This window comes from Tamandua tetradactyla, chromosome 4, assembly GCF_023851605.1.
Source record: "Tamandua tetradactyla isolate mTamTet1 chromosome 4, mTamTet1.pri, whole genome shotgun sequence".
NCBI classification, from domain to species: domain Eukaryota; kingdom Metazoa; phylum Chordata; class Mammalia; order Pilosa; family Myrmecophagidae; genus Tamandua; species Tamandua tetradactyla.
The window spans coordinates 72,026,523-72,045,636 of record NC_135330.1 but is presented as its reverse complement, the minus strand read 5'-3'; the positions used below and the strand labels follow the sequence as shown (position 1 = coordinate 72,045,636).

The 19,114-nt window shown below is 34.7% G+C and overlaps 1 protein-coding gene across 1 annotated transcript in view; it reads left to right on the top strand.

Annotated features, from left to right (window-relative positions):
- NSL1 (NSL1 component of MIS12 kinetochore complex) overlaps nt 1-18,314 on the top strand; it is an 81,522-nt gene extending 63,208 nt beyond the window's left edge. The window contains exons 4-5 of the mRNA XM_077157781.1: nt 16,046-16,113; nt 17,376-18,314. Coding sequence (XP_077013896.1) covers nt 16,046-16,113; nt 17,376-17,654 — 347 coding nt within the window. The 3' untranslated portion in view covers nt 17,655-18,314. The remainder of the gene's footprint in view (nt 1-16,045; nt 16,114-17,375) is intronic.
- Nucleotides 18,315-19,114: the final 800 nt, after the last annotated feature.

Here is a 19,114-nt window from a genome sequence, read left to right as displayed (position 1 = left end):
CTGGGAGTCAGGTCCTATATAGTCGGGGAGGGCAGTGAGTTTACCTGCAGGGTTGGATTAAAGAGAGCAACCACATCTGCACCACAAAAGAAGACATAATTATAAGTAGGCTTAGCTTCTCCTTTGCAGAAATAAGTTTCAAAAGAGCAAGCCCCAAGAACAAGGGCTTGGCCTATTAAATTGGTAGTTCCCAGTGCTTGGAAGTATGTCATGTCTTCCCTAAGTGGGTAAGTTTAATATTTCCACCTTTTTCCCCAGTCCCTCAAGGGGACTTTTCAAAATTACTTTTTAATTTTCTGCCCAGATTACTCTGGGATGTATCGGGACATCACACTAACCTGTACAAACCAACAAGATCTCACTCCCTATTCAAGGTTCCCTGTAATTGTGGTGCTAGAATAACTAACCATGTTAAATTAGATAGTGTGCTACAAAAAATATAAATTTTGCACCAAATAAACATCTCTTCCTTTGTTCTCACACGGAAATTGAAGTTTTAAAACACAGTCGAGTCAGTATCATCCTTTCTACTGTATTCTGATTTCCCTTAGTCCTAACCAGATCAGCCTCATTAATATCTCTAATTGAAGTCTGGTCTCTTTTTCAGCTTTTTTCTAAGCAGTTACTATATGGGATAATGCTAACTTTCATAGCTACAGAACTCTATAGCTCTGAGATACAGATGTAACACAGATAAAAGTTCCAGGCAGTGTCCAGGTTATACACAAAGAGCTCAGCATCTCAATTTAGAAATAACAGTTACAGGTCAGGAATAGATGTGACTGCTGTAAGAGCTTACACATAGGACCTTTACAGTAAGCCTTCCCCTGATAATCTGTGCTCTCAAACGCAATCCTCAGAGCTTGCACATTATTGTTAGTCCATATTAGTGAGGTATTATAATATATGTCTTTTCATTTCTGGCTTATTTCACCGAAAATACTGTCCTCAAGGTTCATCCACTAGTGGCATGCCTCAAAACTTCATTTCTTCCTGTTTCTGCTCAATATTCCATCTTATGTATACCTAATTCCACGGGTTTTGACAAATGCATAATATCATGTATCCACATTACAGTATCATACAGAACAGTTTCACTGTCCTAAAATTTCCCTATGCTCTAGCTATTCATTACTCCCAGCAGCCACTGATATTTATATACAGTTTTGCCTTTTCCAGAATGTGATATAGTTGGAATCTTATGAAATTTAGCCTTTTTAGACTTGTTTCTTTCACTAAGCAATATACATTTGAGGGTTCCTTTATGTCTTTTCATGGCTTGATAACTCATTTCTTTTTATTGCTGCATAGTATTCAATTCTATGGCTATATCACAGTTTGTTTATCCATTTACCTATTAAAGGACATCTTGGTTGCTTCCAGCTTGTGACAATTAAGGTTACAATTGCTGTAATCATTCATGTGCAGGTTTTTGTGTGGACAAGTTTTTAACTCATTTGGGTAAATACCTGGAAGTGTAATTGCTGAATCATATGGTAATACTTTGTTTAACTTTGTAGAGAACTGCCAATCTGTCTTTCAAAGTAACTGCACCATTTTACATTCCCACCAGCATTGAATTACTGTTCCTTTTACTCCACATCTTTGTCATTTGGTATTTAGTATTGTCAGGTTTTTTGGATATTAGTCATTCTAATAAATATTTAAAGATATCTTCTTCTTGTTGCTTAAATTAGAGAAGTTGTGGGTTTACAGAACAATCATGCATAAAATATAGGATTCCTATATACCACCCTATTATCAACACCTTACACTGATGTGTGGTACGTTTGTTACAATTGATGAAGCATATTTTATAATGGTGCTATTATCTATAGTCCATGGTTTAACTTAGAGCTCACTGTTTATATTGTGGAGTTCCATGGATTCTTTTAAAATTTTTTTCTAGTACCGTATATACAACCTAACATTTCCCTTATTAACCACATTCAGATATATATTTCAGTGCTGAAATATCTTGCTTTAATTTACAATCTCCTAATAACTTAGGTTGTTGAACATCTTTTATGCTTATTTGCCATTTGTGTATCTTCTTTCATGAGTCGATATATAGTTATTCCTTCCACATTGTGGGGGTTAGAGGTGTGGCACCCCGTGATTTTCCAGATCATGTAAAATTTTTTGACCCTCCCTCCATACCAGAGAAGAAGCCTGAATTTTTTTTTTTTCTTTTATGGGGTGTTTACAGTACCTTAATGTAAAAATTGGGTTAAGTATTTGGTCATATGCTATAAGTAGGTCAATGTAGTAAAAACACTGTATGAAAATGAAATTTTTAAAATACAAAATACATATGAAAATTTAAAAAATGATGAAATAGCTGATACTTGCCCTTTCTTTCCAAAGCTTAAGGATTAGCAGCTTTACATATCAGGGATGTCTTTATTATGAACCCTGTGACATTGGCACATACGAGCAAGGTTATCCTGTCCCTTGCAATTTTAAAACCTGGGGATCACATCTCTTCTTGGCTAATGTATGTTCTCTGAGGTATTTTTTTTTCCAATATAGGGCAGTTTTGTCAGCATTGAAAGTCTGTTCTGGTTTGTAACCTCTCTCAGTCAGTTTCTTCAGGATTTCAGGAAGCTCCCTAACTGCCTGTTGAGGGGCAGAAGCTGCTTCTCCCATTACTTCTATATTGCCTACACTAAACCTTTTTCTTGTTTTGTTTTGTTTCATTTTCAGACCAACCTTTGCTGGCCTGAAAATTCATAAGGGTATATATCCTTCACCTTCATTTTTCTTTAGGGAATCATATAAGGGTGTAACCTTTTTTCATATGATGATGCCAGAATCTACCAGGATGGGATGCCTTTTTAATATAATCCTGCACACAAAAGAATGTTGCATTTTCTATACAAGAGAGATCCAGATCTCATAGTTTATGCAAATGATTTGCATTTGGTTTAGCTGCGGCAATGTCTTCATGGATTCCCTTGTTTTTTCTTGATATTTCTTATGGTCCCCTCATTGACACGGCCAACTGCAGCAGCCATTTTGCATTAACGAAGCATATCTAACACTTCTTTTTCCTTCAAGTTGGTCACTTTCTGTTTCGTGGGAGCACTTTCCAAACCAGTAGGGACACTCCGCTCAGGACCCTTGATTTTAGTATACGTTTCTGAGTTTCTAAACTTTCTGTGTGGTCTGCTGGCCTTCATGTATCGTTCGTGGCTTCTGCAAAACTCCCCCCAAATTCCCGTTTAATTTCTTTATGTCTATCCACGTTATATCAGAACAGCGATGGGGGAAGTCACAGTGTGAAGAATCACAGTGTGTAAGGGGTAACTGTATCTTTAGTTTTCTGTATTTATCCAATTGTTTTTGAACAAAGGTGGTGAGTGTGAACTTGCAAGAACAATTTGACCAGAAGTCTAGGATGTTCTTCTGAAAACACAGATCAGATCAGTCATTCCTCTGCTTAAAATCCTAAAGTCTCAGGGCTGCAAGGGTATTTTTTTTTTTATTATTAGTTAAAAAAAATTAACAACAAACAAATACATTAACATTTCATTCCATTCTACATATATAATCAGTAATTCTTAATATCATCACATAGTTGCATATTCATCATTTCTTAGAACATTTGCGTCAATTTAGAAAAAGAAATAAAAAGACAACAGAAAAGGAAATAAAACCATAACAGAAAAAAAAAAGATTATACATACCATACCTCTAACCCCTCGCTTTCACTTATCACGAGCATTTCAAACTGAATTTATTTTAACATTTGTTCCCCCTATTATTTATTTTTATTCCATATGTTCTACTTGTCTGTTGATATGGTAGATAAAAGGAGCATCAGACACAAGGTTTTCACATTCACAGAGACACATTGTGAAAGCTCTATCATTGTTCAGTCATCATCAAGAAACATGCTACTGGAACACAGCTGTACATTTTCAGGCAGTTCCCTCCAGCCTCTCCACTACATCTGTGCAAGGGTATTTCAGTGGAGGAATTCTTGCCTGCCATATAGGAGACCTGGGTCAATTCCTGACCCATGCACTTCCCATGCAAACAAAAAAACCCAAACAAACAAAAGATTGAACAGTTGGTGCTGCAGTAAGGGGATACCCACATGGAAAAAAAGAATGAAATGTGATCTCCGCCATACAACGTACAAAGAAAATCCTAAAATTTGCAAGCCACGTTTTTGTTTTTGTTTTTGTTTTAGTGTAATAAACTTCAAACTTATGTGCATTCCCTTACATGATCTGGCCTTTCCAAATTCATTCACATGCTTTGCTTCTTGTTTAACCCCATTGTCCACCTTTCAGCTCTTTGAAAGTGCTTCATTTTCATTCAGGCTTTTCCCCAGTGCTTCTAAGATTGTTATCTTCTCAGATTTCTTTCTCATTTAAATGCTGCCTCCTCAGAGAGAGCTTCCCTATTTTTTTTTTTAATTATAACACCTAGTGATTTTCTTAATAGCACTTATCATATCTATTTGCATTTGTGTTTATTTCCTGTTTGTGGTCTCGCACAAAACTAAAAGCTCCATGAGCTATTTATATTACATTATATTTGCATTATATATGGTCATCATATAGCCAGTGCCGTAGATACTTAGCAAATTCCTGTTCCTCATCCATACATGCAGTCATATTTATTGAATATGCTAGAGTTGTTCTAGATGTAGAGGATATAAGGATGAGCACTATAGATAAAGTCCTTGCTCTGTGGAGCTTACAATCTTGTGAAAGAAGAAAAGTAATAAAAAATATAAAATTAAGTAACATAAGTTCTAGGGTGATGTGTTTACATGATAGTAAATACTTTTCTGAGAAAATGACATTTATGCTGAGATCTGAATGACAAAAAGAAACTTATCTTGTGAAGATTGAGAGAAAGGTTTCCAAGCAGAGAAACAGCCAGAACAAAGTTCCTGCATCAGGAATGCGCTTGGATATTCATGGAACAAAAGTGGAATAGAGGGAAATGGAAATACTATAAAATTATTTCAAAGACTTGGTCGAGCCTAGATAACACAAGCCAAGTGCAAGGAGTTTGAAAGGACCGTAAGAGAGATATAATACAGTACTGAAGGAGCTGGCAAGGTACAGAGGATTTTTTATCTACCAACCAGGTAGGTTCAGCAGGTCTTGAGTTGTAGCAAAGGATTTTCTGCCAGAAAGTCATAAATCACTGCTTAGTTTTTAGTTTGCTACTTTCTAATTCATGATTCTAATTGTTGTCTTTAGTTACCTCTTTAGACTGTAGTACAAGCCAGGCATCCTATATTGTACCTGCTTCCTTGTTCATACTCAGAATACATTGGAAATAGAAAGAAGCATTCAGTTCATGCTTTTTTGCTGAATATTTGAATTTGTTCAGACTTTTGGAAGTTCATGTTTCCTTGTTTAGTCAGTGACCTGAAAGCAAAACTAGGTTGATTACTCAATCTTTCATTTCCACTTTTTCATTTCCTTATGTTTTAGAAAGCAAGTGACTACGGAAGGCCGTGTTCTCAAGGGTGCCTAACTTCCACATTTTTAAGAGCAAGCTTTAAAAAAAAAATCATTGCAGCAGTCTGCTGATTAGCTTTCTACCAGTTAAATGTGGTTATTATTTGTCCCTTATAACTTTTTATAATCCTGTTGGTAAGACTAATGGTTGCTTCTATATTGTCATCTTTTGTAAAATGTCCTTTGAAGTTTTGAAGTGATTACCTTTCTTTCCTGTCTTTTGCTAAACATATAGTGTGGCAGAGAGCTATTTTAAGTTTCTCTGCAGTAGAATTTAATGATGCTTCCAGTTCTTTTGCTGACCTTACAAACAGAGGACTTAGACACAGTTCCTCTTTTTTCCTGATGATGCATTCTCTCTTAAGTCACTACCAGAATATTTATAGGTAGCCATCCACCTACAAATGTTTATGTTTCAAAATGGGCTTTGAAATTTTAAATGCATTTCCTCCCTCGAAAGAAGAAATACAAGCTAATCTTTAAAGGCCTTTTTTACTTACAATGTAGCGGAAATACTATCCTTTTATGATGGAAAATATTAGGAAAGTGTTTCAGGTGTACATTAGTTCTGTTATAAGATGTTTAAATATGATTTTATGGAGAATTGTCCAGATTCCTAACCGTCATAGTTTATGATGAGAAGAGTGAATAGTGGTGCCATTAAGATATTGCCACCAACATTATAGAGAGAAAGGAAGCTTTAGCATTGGAAAATACTTCTAAAGGAAGCGCATTCCCCTCTTCTGCATGGGAATGGACCAGCCATCTGCATGTGAGATGCTCTTAAGTAAGATGTCTCTGTGTCAGGAGTTCCTATATCTTCTAACTAAGTTACAAAATGTGAAAGAAATAATTTGGAATAATCTTGCATGAAGGAGTGTAAAGTTTAAATATTTTGAAATTTCCTAAGCAGATACTAGTGTTAGAAAGTGCTTTTTTGATGCATATAGAAACAACATTTTCATGTAATTGGTAATCATTTTTAACTAGTTTTTCTCCCTTCCCTTTGTCTTTTTTTGAGGTTGTGTTTGATTTTATTCCTAACATTATTTTCTTTTTTATTGTGAAAACATGTACAAAAAAGCAATATATTTCAAAGCATACTGCAACAATTAGTTGTAGAACAGGTTCAGAATTTGGTATGGGTTATAATTCCACAAATTTAGGTTTTTCCTTCTAGCTGCTCCAAGATACTGGAGACTAAAAGAAATATCAATATACTGATTCAGCAGTCATGCTCATTTGTATTCCTAACATTATTGATGGTACTTAGTTTTAAATGAAAGAAATTTGATTCACTTAACTAAAAAAAAAGAAAAGTACTCTCATATTAATGGTTAAAACAGATTTAATTCCAATTTTTTTAATTTTGATTCTTTACTAGGCATAATTTTATTTTTATTTCAATAGCTTTTTATTACCTTAGAATTACGCCAGTTTTTCACCATTTGTTAACATATACTCTTATGAGGTTAGTATAATCCCTAGCAATGTGATATTGGGTCGTTACATTTAAAATATAGAAGATGCCATGCAGGAGACCTGGATTCGATTTCCAGCCCATGCACTTCCCCAAAAAACAAATAAGCAAACAAATAAAAAACTAATCAAACAAAAGTTCAACAAATGGTGCTGCAATAACAGGATACTCACATGGAAAAAAGAGTGAAATGTGACCCCACTGTACAGCATACAAAAATATATATATATGTAGAAGAACATGTACTTTGGATTCAAGGAGATGCGGGTTCTAATTCCAGCACCAACTCTAGATATATTTCTTAGTTATCTCAGCCTGTTTCTTTGTCCAGCTAAGCTTGCTGATGAAACGTGCCTGCCTCAGAGGGTTGCTAAAGGTATTAGATAAAATTAATTGGGAATATTTGTCAGTCCATATTATAGGAATTGACTATCAGAGAAATATTTAGAAGTTTGCAGGCCACTGCGTTTCTCTTTCCTGGCTTTCTCTTTCTCTACATAGCCGACTTTCTCAAATCTTGTAGGTTATTCAAAAGTATACTCTACACTCACCAGCCCCACTTTCGATTTTGTAAAAACTCAGTAGCATTTATTATATCTACGTAAGTGTTCTTTAGTCTGAATAAGGTATTCACAGTATTACTTAAAAAAAATCATTTTGAAAAATATGAATATGAAAAAATACCAAAATATTACCCAGTTTTATACATTTCCACATATCCTCCTGATCTTTTATTGATGTAATGTGATTTCTTGTCAAAAATCAGTAGTATTAGTATTGTTATGAATGTAAATGTTCTTCAGTCTGAGTAAGGTGATCATTACTGTGAGTCTACTTTCTTAAACAGTTCCCCATCCCCTTCAGAATGATGGTTACTTTGTTTTTGTTGGATTCATTTTATGTGTCCATTATTAATTCCCAAACATTTCAACAGAACTGTGTAATTTCTCTCAGTATAGTAAACGTTCAGGTTATTGATCAAATCCATTAAAAATATATATATATTTTGGAGATATTATTCTGGGAGCCTTCTTTCTTCCTTTTACAATCTGAATTGTTTGTTGTATAGCCCTGCTGCAAAGCTTTTATCCTATCTGTTCCTTTCATCATCCTGGCAGTTTGCTTTATTTCTGTCTTGTGTTGGATCTCATTTCCTGGCTTCTGGTCTTCCGCTTTCTTCCTATATTCCCTTGTTTTGGAAGTGCACATCCTCTTCCATCCATCTCCTACCTATTCACCCCTAGCCCATCCAGCAGCAAATCCTCTTTTAAGGCAGCTCTTTTATAACACCTGTGAAGCTTTTTCTTCTCCCTGCATATCCCCCTTGGATTGACTGCACCATCCTTTGTGTCTCCACTGTACCCTCTACCATAGTCTGGTCCATCATAACCATTGAGTTCCTACTATACATGTCAGGCACTGTATTTAACACTAGGGATACTAAGATTAATAGCACTTCACAGATGTTCAGGAAGATATATAAGAATACTGTGGTTCTCATTGAGGGGCACTATTGTCCCCTAGCAGCCCTTTTGGAAAATTTGGGGCATTTTTGGTTACCACAGTAATGGAGGGACAGCTGGCATTTTTTAGTCAGGGGCAAGGGATATTAAATGTCTTCTGTGTCTAACACAGCTTTAGAATATCTTTCCAGGTATTCTTATGTGAAAATCTATTTACAGTTATCCAAGCCTGGGACCTAATGCTGTTTTACACACAAGCCCAAGTATTTTTGGCACTTTTTACATTGTCCTTGGCTTGTGTATGAAGCACATCCAAAGTATCCAAAAGAAATTTGGAAACATAGGGAAAAAAATTTTTTTTTTTGATGAAGCATAACTATTGTGGTCAACAATGCAGGTTTATAGACATTTTTTCAAAGTAGGACAGGGTGTTTTAGGAATTCTCTGCATTAGTCATGGACACCATTAATCTCTAAGAATTCTAGTGAAATGCTCCACACATCAATGGATATAATTGTCAGTGCTATTAATAAAAAATTTGTTGGGTGATAGATTATTTTGTAAAGTATGCAATAACAATGAAGAATAATAGTATTGCCCTACCTATACATAAAAGTAAGATAATTTTCTAGAGCAAATATTTTAAAAATTATCGTGTGTGTGTATGTGTTTGAGGGATAACAGTGAATGACACTGAATTTGTAGAAACTCACACACACCCATATCCACATAACTGTCACCTTGATTTCCCAGCTGATCACCTTGATCTGTTATAAAGTTGGGAAACATCAGCTCATTTTTAAACAGCATATTAGTTACATTTTAAAATAATATACCCAATATGTTTTCATATACACAATAAATACAGTCCAAAGTGTCAAAAAGAAATCTGGAAACATAAGTGTTTTAGTTTGTAAGCTGCAGGAATGCAATATACCTGAAACGGAATGGCTTTTAAAGAGTGAGAATTTATTAGGTTGCAAGTTTATAGTTCTAAGGCCGTGAAGATGTCCAAATTAAGGTGAGCCTATAAAAACGGCCAGTCTAAGGCATCCAGGAAAGAATACCTTGGTTAAGAAGGCCAGTGGTGTTTGGGATTTCTTTCTCAGCTAGGAGGGCACATGGTGATGTCTGCTAGCTTTCTCTCCAGGCTTCTTCAGTGACTTCCTCAGGACTCTGTCTGTTCTGTTGGCTCCGTCGGTTCTGGTGACTCTCGTGACTCTCGTGGCTCTAAAGCTTTTTCCAAAATGGTTCCCTCTTAAAGGGCTCCAGTAAGCAGCCCCACCTTGAATGGAGACACATCTCCATGAAATATCTGAGAGAGAGAGAGAGAGAGATCAAAAGAGAGAAAGCATGAGTCCCTAAGACAGAAGACTTTCATAAAACCTAATCTCGGAAGTATACGCTGTCTCTTGAGTTTTAAGTTAGAGGTTATGCAGACTAATCATGGTACAATATGGGAGGGGACTGCACGAGGGTGTAAATACCAGGAGACAGAGACATCTTGGAGGCTGACTTCTACACATATGGATGTTATTTTTTTGAATTGTAGTAAAATACATAACCTTAACCATTTTGAAGTGTACAATTCATTGAGACTTAGCACATTTCTTTGTTGTGTAAACCATCACTACTGTCTAGTTCCAGGACATTTTCATCAGCCCAAAAGGAATTCTGTACTCATTAAATAATCACTTCCCATCCTTGCCTTACCCCTTGGCAACCACTAATCTGCTGTCTATCCCTTAGGTTTGCCTATTGTGACTATTCTGTATAATTGGCATCACACATGTATAACCTTTTGTGTCTGGCTTCCTTCACTTAGCATGAATGTTTTGAAGTTTTATCTATGTTGAAGTATGTTTCAGTACTTTATTCTGTTTTATGGCTGAATAATATTAATGTGTATTCTGACTGTGATGGGTGGAGTATTCTACATATGTCTGTTGGGTCTGCTTGGTTTATAGTGTGGTTCAAGTCCTCTCCTTACTGGTTTTCTGTCTAGTTCTATTCATTTTTGCAAGTGGGCTTTTGAAGTCTGTTTCTTCTTCAATTCTGTTCATTTTTGCTTTGCATATTTTGGGGCTCTGCCAATAGATGGATATATATATATATTTAATCATTATATCTTTTTGTTGAATTAACCTCATTAACAGTATATAGGAACTTTCTTTTTCCCTAGTGACAGTTTTTCACTTAAAGTCTGTTTTATCTGATATTAGTATAGCTACCCCAGCTCTCTTTTGGCTAATGTTTGTGTGGTAAATTTTTTCCATCCTTTCTCTGTCAACCTACTTGTATGTTTGAATTTATGGAGAGTCTCTTGTAAACAGCGTATAACTGGGTCATGGTTTTTTTAAATCCGTTTTACTAGTGTCTGTCTTTTAACTGGAGAGTTTAATCCATCTACATTTAAAGTCACTACTGATAATGCAGGGCTTTCTTCTGCATTTTACTATTTCGTCTTTGCAAGTTTTATGTCTTTTTGTCCCTAAATTTTTAAATTCCTACTTTCATATCAGTGTATTTTTTGAGTTCTTTCTCATTTCTTTCTGTACATATTTTTCATTTATTTTCTTTGCATTTACCAATGGGCTTAAATTTTAACATCCTAGATCTATAATGATCACATTTGTTTTGATACCAACTTAACATTAATAGATACATACACACCTTTCCTATATGCCTGTCCCCCCACCTTTTTCTCATAATTGTTACAAATTATATCTTTATACATCGTATGTCCAAAATCATAGATTTATCTTACTTTTTATGCATTTGCATTTTAGAATCTGAAGTAAAAGTGGAGTTACAACCAAAAAATACAATATGATAGTACTGGCATTTATAACTACCCATATGGTTATCTTTACTGGAGGTCTTTCTTTATGCCACTTAATTCACTATCCAGTGTCCTTTTTTTCAGTGTAGAGACCTCCCTTTAGAGGGCAGATCGAGTGGTGATGAACTCCCTCAGTTTTTGTTTATCTGGGAATGTCTTAATCTCCCTCATTTTTGAAGGAAAATCTCCCTGGGTATAAAATTCTTGGTTGGCAGTTGTTTTCTTTGACCACTTTAAATATTTTATCCCACTGGCATCTTGCCTCCAGGGTTTCTGATGAGAAATTGATACTTATTGAGATTCCTTTGTACATAGCTCATTGCTTTTCTTTTGCAGCTTTCAGAACTCACTACTTGTCCTTAGCATTGGGCAGTTTGATTACTCTGTGTCTATATGTAGTCATTTTTGTTTGTTTGTTTAATTTTTTTTTTTTTAACATGAGCAGGCATCAGGAATCGAACCTGGGTCCTCTGGCATGGCAGACAAGCATTCTTGCCTGCTGAGCCACCGTGGCCCACCCTTAATATTTTTATTGTAAACCTTAAACACACATACAAACATTCTTGACATACAAACATTCTATACATGGTGTACAATCAATAGCTCACAATATCATCACAGTTATGTATACATCACCATGATCATTTTTTTTTAACACTTACATCTCTCCAGCAAAAGAAATAAAAAAGAAAAGATCCATATATACTGTTCTAGTTTGCCAGCTGCTGGAATGCAATATACCAGAAAATGGAATGGCTTTTTTAAAAAGGTAAATTTAATAAATTGCTAGTTCATAGTTCTAAGGCCGAGAAAATGTCCCAATTAAATCAAGACTTTAAAAATGTCCAGTCTAAGGCATCAGGGAAAGATATCTTGGATCAAGAAGGTCGATGAAGATGAAGGTTCTTCTCTCAACTGGAAAGGCACATGGCAAACATGGCGATGTCCGATAACTTTCTCTCCAGGCTGTTGTTTCATGAAGTTCCCCCAGGGGCATATTCCTTCTTCATCTCCAATGGTCTCTTGTTGCATACCACACGTACTATACTCCTTACATCTCCGTCTCATTGACCACTAGTATTTCAATCTACTCAATTTATTTTAACCTTTGTTCCCCATTATTTGTCTATTTTTTTCCTCATTTGTCTGTGGTCATTTTTTAGTTTATAATTTGTTGGGCTTCTTGAATGTGCATATTCATGTCTTTCATTAAATTTGGAAAGCTTTCTGCCATTATTTCTTTGAATATTCCTTTTGCCTCTTTCTCTTCCTTCTGGGTCTCCCTCATGCATACATTGGTACACTTGATAGTGTCCCACAGATCTCTTAAACTCTGTTCACTTTTTAAAATTCTTTTTCTTTTTATACAAGAGTCTTTATTTTAACATTTTAAAAAGAGAATCAAATATTCATTCCAACAGCTTTGCCAGGCTTGGCCACCCAGTAGGTTACACACAGGTACTTGGAGGGTCATTGCGCAACTCTTGAACTGAATCATTGTAATTGTCTTTGAACTCACTGATTCTTATTTTGCCAACTCAACTCTGAAAAATTTTTTATTTCAGTTTTTGTGCTCTTCAGTCTGGTATTTGTTTGGTTCCTTTTTAAAATCTCTCTCTCTTTGTCGAGGTTCTCATGTTGTACATTCATTGTTTTCCTGATATCCTTTGTTTATTTCTTTGTGTTTTCCTCCATCTCCTTAAGCATATTGAGGATTTTTTTTTAAGTTTTCATCTCGTATATCCAAAGTCTGGTCCTGTTCATTGATGATTTCTGGGTTTTTATCTTATTCCTTTAGAAGGGCCATCATTTCCTGTTGCTTTGTTTGTCTTATAATCTTTTGTTATACACTGTACATTTTAATATTTTAAAGTGTCAGCTCTGGCATTTGGTCCCTCAGTTATCTGTTCGGTTAAGTCTGTGTCCAGCTAATGATATGACAGAAATGTCTTTGTTTGCTGGGAGTCAGTAAAAACAAACCAAAGCAAAAAGCACCTTTCATACTGTTTACCAGTTGGCTCTATTTTGGACTGGTGGTTTCCTTCAGAGCTTTGTCCTCCTAACAAGATCAGCCCAAGGCTAATGGGAGGTGTAGGGTCCTCTCTGTCTTATCTGAGCCTGAGTTGAACCTCCTTTTTGTCCTAAGCTTATTATTGTTCCTGGCCTTAGGAATTCCCAGTTACAGGCACTCCCTTTGAATTACACTTTCACCCTCTCCTTGGTTCTCTGTTACATGACTTATTACAGGTAGTTCTTTGCCCCAGGCTGCTTCACCTTAATTATTTCTTATACTGCTTTAGCTGTCTGCAGACTCTCTGCCTTCAAGACAGATTCTGGGAGTGTGAACCCTAGACAAGTTTCCTGGTTTAATCTTGTAGCCTCCCACCTACCAGGTAGAATAGCACAGAAATGCAAGCATCCCAGGTATGCATATAGAGGTTATTCTTCTCCCCCAGAAACAAGGCCAGTGACCCACAGTGGGGATTTATTGAATATGTTCTAAAGAGGGAGGTTGGGTCCAAAAGCATTGAAACATACTATTCTAAATATATTAGTTCACTAAAGTCTTATGAGTACTGTAAAAGAACTGTTCAGGAAGAGCCTGTACCAGGAGAATCATCAGTTAAGGCAGGGGTAGAGTATATGTCAGGGAATGTGGATATATGAGACTGCATAGGAAAAATTTGAGCTGATTGTGAAAAGTATTTGTTTCTTGTTTCTATATATCTGTCTCTTCTAAACTGAAAGCTCCTTGAGGGTCAGAGAGCATTTGTCCTCACTCTGAGTATGCATACTTAGCCCTAGTCCATAGAAGATACAAAATAAATGTTTGTCACCTGAATGGACAACTCCTACACAGGTGTTAATTTGAGTGGGAGAGAATAAATAAGTATGGACCTGACTGGAAGCCAGTTTGCCGTGAGAGGACCAAAAGATAGGCTATTTACTTGCTACACCCAGGAGAAAATGTAATAATTGTCATGACCCTAACTACTTTTGGGTAATTGCTGTAAATCTTAAAAGAATAAAAATTAGACTAGCATATTATTCTAAACCAGAGGTCCTTAGAATATAGGGAGCTTGTTAACTTGGATAGGAAAAGTATTACCTTGTTATTTTCACTAATCCCAAATTGAAATTTAGCATTTCCTTCTATTATGAGTGTCTTTAACATTGATAATATTAGCAGGACCTGTAACTGCAGTGTGGCTTCTAGTAGCAAGGTATTGCTACATTAGTTATTGCAGATAGCTCAAATCATTATTTATACTCATTATTTCCATTTTAAGTTATAATAGTTACTTATTTGACCTACCACTAGATCTTATTTAAATTATTAATAAAGAAGCACATCCATTATCTATCACATTTTTTTAATGATTATATTTTCAAATCTATTCGGTTCTCTGTAATCCCACGTACTTTATTTATTTTAAAGCATTCTAAAATTCTATAACAAGCAAAACTAATGTATAGTGATAAAAATCAGATGAGTGATTGCTTTTGATAGGGAAGATTGGAAAAGGGACACAAGGTGACGCTCTGGTGTGATGGAAAAGTTCAGTGTCTTGGCATGCATTTGTCAAAAGTGATTGAATGCTAAACTTAAGATCTATACATTTTACTCTATGTAAATTACTCTACCGCAATTAAAATTAATAGATTAAACGTATTCTGAGGGAGGATCCATGGGCTTCACCAAATTGACAAAGAAATCCTTGGTATCAAAAACAAGTTAATGATCTTTTTTCTGAGGCAGTCATGTTGTCTTTCTCCTTCTCTGTGTGCCCTCTTTCTCTCTATAAGTTTTTTTTTCTATTCATTTCCTTTTCCCCTAAAAGTGGTCTCCCTTTTTTTTTTTTTTTTTTTTTGATGAAATTTAAGGAAAAGTCAGAAAAGAAAAACAGTAGCTATAAGAGAAATTCTTTGCATGGCTTATTTGCCCATCTCTTGGAGCCAGGAAAGCCGTGTTCCTTCTAACATAACTAACTAGCCACTTGCTTGAGACTTGAGAAGTTTCTAATATGATTACTCTTCTAAAAACTAGTTTGTAAATGATTCCATCATAGAATTACTTTTCCTGTTTCCAGTTTCATTTGGAATTGTAATAAAATTTTCTATAGCCGTGTTCATAGCTGCTGTTTTTCTTATGTCTAATAATTACATACGGTTTTGTTATGGAGCAGCTATTAACATTTATAACAAAGATTGGGAGAAAATTAAATGTATTAGGAATCAGAAAAGCATTGAAGAAATAAGAAAAAAAGGTAATAATATTGATAATCTATTCAAATTTTTATTCAGAAATTCCATCTATGTAAGGCCTCTATGCAATGCGTGATTACATTTTCTAAGGTTAAATGTTTTACGTTTATAAAATTCAGAGCAATAAAAAAATTTATTAGCCAATTTTTTTTTAATGTGATGATAGTACTTAAAGATGTTAAACATAATTGTAGGTTATTAGAATAAACATTAAGGTCTCCTTTAGGGGTGAATAGTCTTAGTACCACTCATAAAAGGATTCTTGTTTTCTAACATATCTTATGCTTATAACTTTAAGTTTTACTCTACTGTTTTAATATTTAATATACCTAGATAAATTTAGTAGGACACTTACTTTGCTAGATTTCAAAGCATTCTGAGAAAAATTAAACTAACGTGAATAATCCTTGCACATTTTTATCTATATAGTACCTGCATGTTTTTTATAATTTGGTATTAAGGGGGAAAAAAAGAGCTAAAATGCTTTGTGGTGGTTTCTTTGCAGCCTCTCGTACGGAAAATTTGAAATGCAGAGGGGAAACAATTGCTAAGGAGATCAGTGAAGCCATGAAGGTAAAAGCTACATGCTAAAAAATTATAAAATGTACGAAATGTGTAAGTGGGTATTTGCTGTCAATAGTCTGTTTTAGACTACTCTAATGTAAATGCTCAGTAGTCTTTAAACAGATCTTTAATGAATTTATTAAATTACAATAGCATTCAGAATAGCCACCATTTATCAGGCATTATGCTTGCTTTCTTTAAAAGTTGGCTATATTTTGGGGTTCTGAGTGTTAGCAGCCCATCACACAACTTCATATAATAATACCTGCTAATGTTTATTGAGTACTTAGTATGGGTCATATGTTACCTTATATAATCTTCACAATAACCCTATGAGATAGTTACTGCTACTTCCCTATTTTACAGATGTTGAAATTGAGACAAAGAGAAGCTAAGTACAAATATATTGCTCAAATAAGTGGCTGAACCTGGAAGTCTGGCTCCAGAGCCAGAATTACTATATTATATATACTACATATCCAACTTGGATATATGTATATACATATAAAATTATATATGTTCTTGAAGTTTATTTTACCCCCAAACAGGAAAACATTTGATTTCTAGTATATGAGAGTTATTTTTAAACTCCGACAAGTTCTCCCTTGTTCTGATGTTAATTCTCTTTAACATTGTTTTGTGGTCTGTATTTGTTCCTTGATTTTCTGGTGGTCATGCATTTTCTGGTTCTCATAGCATGTTCTTAATCAGGGGTTGGCTAACTATGGTGGGCCAGGCCAAATCCAGCTTACTACCTGTTTTTGTAAAGAAAGCTTTATAAGAACACATCACATTCATTCATTTACCATATGCGTATGGCTGCTTTTGCAGTACAATGGCAGATTTGACAAGTTGTGACAGACATAAAGCCCCCAAAGCCTAAAATATTTAGTCTGGCCCGTTTCAGGAAAAAATTTGTTCATCGCTGCTCCTGATGAGTAAGATTTCTAAAGTAATCATTATTTAAAAATTGGTGTATAAAAGGTCTTTCAGGCGTTAAACTCTTAGCTATAAACTTCCATTAGCTCTTGCTCTGCCAAGGTTTTATTTTAATACTATTGTAGAAACAGAAAATATCTCTCTAGTCTTAACTTCCAGTTAATGTTCCTCAGCTAAAACTGGTATTTTGAAGGTAAAGTTGAATATCCATGTCCCCAAGCAATTAGGCCTCAGAACAAGCCTAGACCTGAAGAATGAAATTCCTAGAGTGTCGTGTCCATCTCTATGTGTTAACCTGAGATTAACTTTGAGTATTACTTTTTTTTTTTAAGTCCTTGCCTGTGTTAATTGAACAAGCAGATGGATTTTCCCAAGTTTTAAAGATGCAGCCTATTATCCAGCTCCAAAGGATCCACCAAGAAATCTTTTCCAGTTGTTATAGGAAACCGGATGTTAAACCTGAGAACTTTATAACACAAATAGAAACCACACCAACAGAGACTGCTGCCAGGAAAACCACTGACATAGTATTGAAACGAAAGAGAACTAAAGATTGTCCCCAGAGAAAATGGTATCCATTGCGGCCAAAAAAAATTAATCTTGATACATAAGCTCTTTTTATTTATCTTGGGAATTGGAAATAGTTGCCATCAATAGATTACAGTCTAATGCCTAGAAGGGACTTCATTTAAAACAACAAATAATTCTTTAGAGATTCATTTGCACAAATATAGTAGCTGTATGCTAGGATATGATGTAATGTTATGTTTCTTTCCTCACTATTTCATCCCTAGTAGATTAAAAAAATATTTTTTGGCTATCGGCACAAAGCACATCAATGGGCATTAAGTGTGCAAACCTTTATCATCCTTAAATGCTATCACATCTTGACTGCTTTGCAGCTTTTATGGAATTTCATAAATGGTATATTCTCTGGGGTTTTGGTGATATACATATTCCTATTAAGAAAAAAAGAGCTGGAGAACAGTTGTCTTTATTTAATTGCTGAAAAGTAATTAGTTCTGCACAGCTACAGGTGCAGGTGCAGTGGTTTTTTTTTCTGGTCTTTTTAGGTTCAGTTTGATTTGCCAAATTAATGTGCAGATGGCAGCATTGGCCTTGACCTTATTACTCTAAGTTCAGTTAAGTTGAATTTGTAGGTTAGTTTTAGGATTTTTTGTTTTTACTTTTGTTTTTCTTTGTAAGACTTAAAGAATAATACTGTTTGTGCAAGAGTTACTTTCACAAATAAAACTGACATGTAGCCAATATTTCCTGCCTATGCTTTTGTTTTCTATAGATGTTTTAACTTTTAAAAATAATTTAACTTGGGACTTATAGTTTTTTTTCAGTATTCATCATTTTGTATAGATAATTTCGGTTCAAAAATATATATAGCAGATTAATACATGGGCAAATTGTCATTGTGGAATGATGTAATCATACAGAACTCTTTTATATTTAAGGATGTTTGGCAAGTATATAATTATTGGTAAAAGTTTGAGAAAGCTATGCCTCTAACATTTAACTAAAATTTCTTAATAGCTTTTATTGTGTCACTTACGTTATACAACATGGGCAGAACCATCTAACTTGCCAGTTATTTTTCCTCTTGATTACTGTAATGCCTTCATCCATTTTCAAAGAAATTCACTAATCATGAAGGTGGAAAATCTGTACTTCTCTTGCTCATTATGTCTTAATAATCATAAATGCTTAAATTTGACAGGTCTGTCCCAGTGAAGAAAACTTATATATCTACTTTATTGCATTATGTTTTTATTTTACATTTGAGATCTGTACATTTGTACACAGCAATTTTTTAATTAAAATAATGTACAAAAACTGAAATCTTGATGTTATTTTTTTGTTGTTTGTTTATCTTTTTGATGTTATGTATTTTTAAGAGTTGTTTTTAGGCATTCTTGATCTCAGTTTTAGTTAGATGGTACGTCAGCACCCTGCATTTCAGACCATGCTAAATTTTACTTCAAAACTGTTTGAGACTCTGGAATGTTGCTATTCTAATGCATTGTTAACTTTTTTATAATATTAAAATTCTGTGATGTTC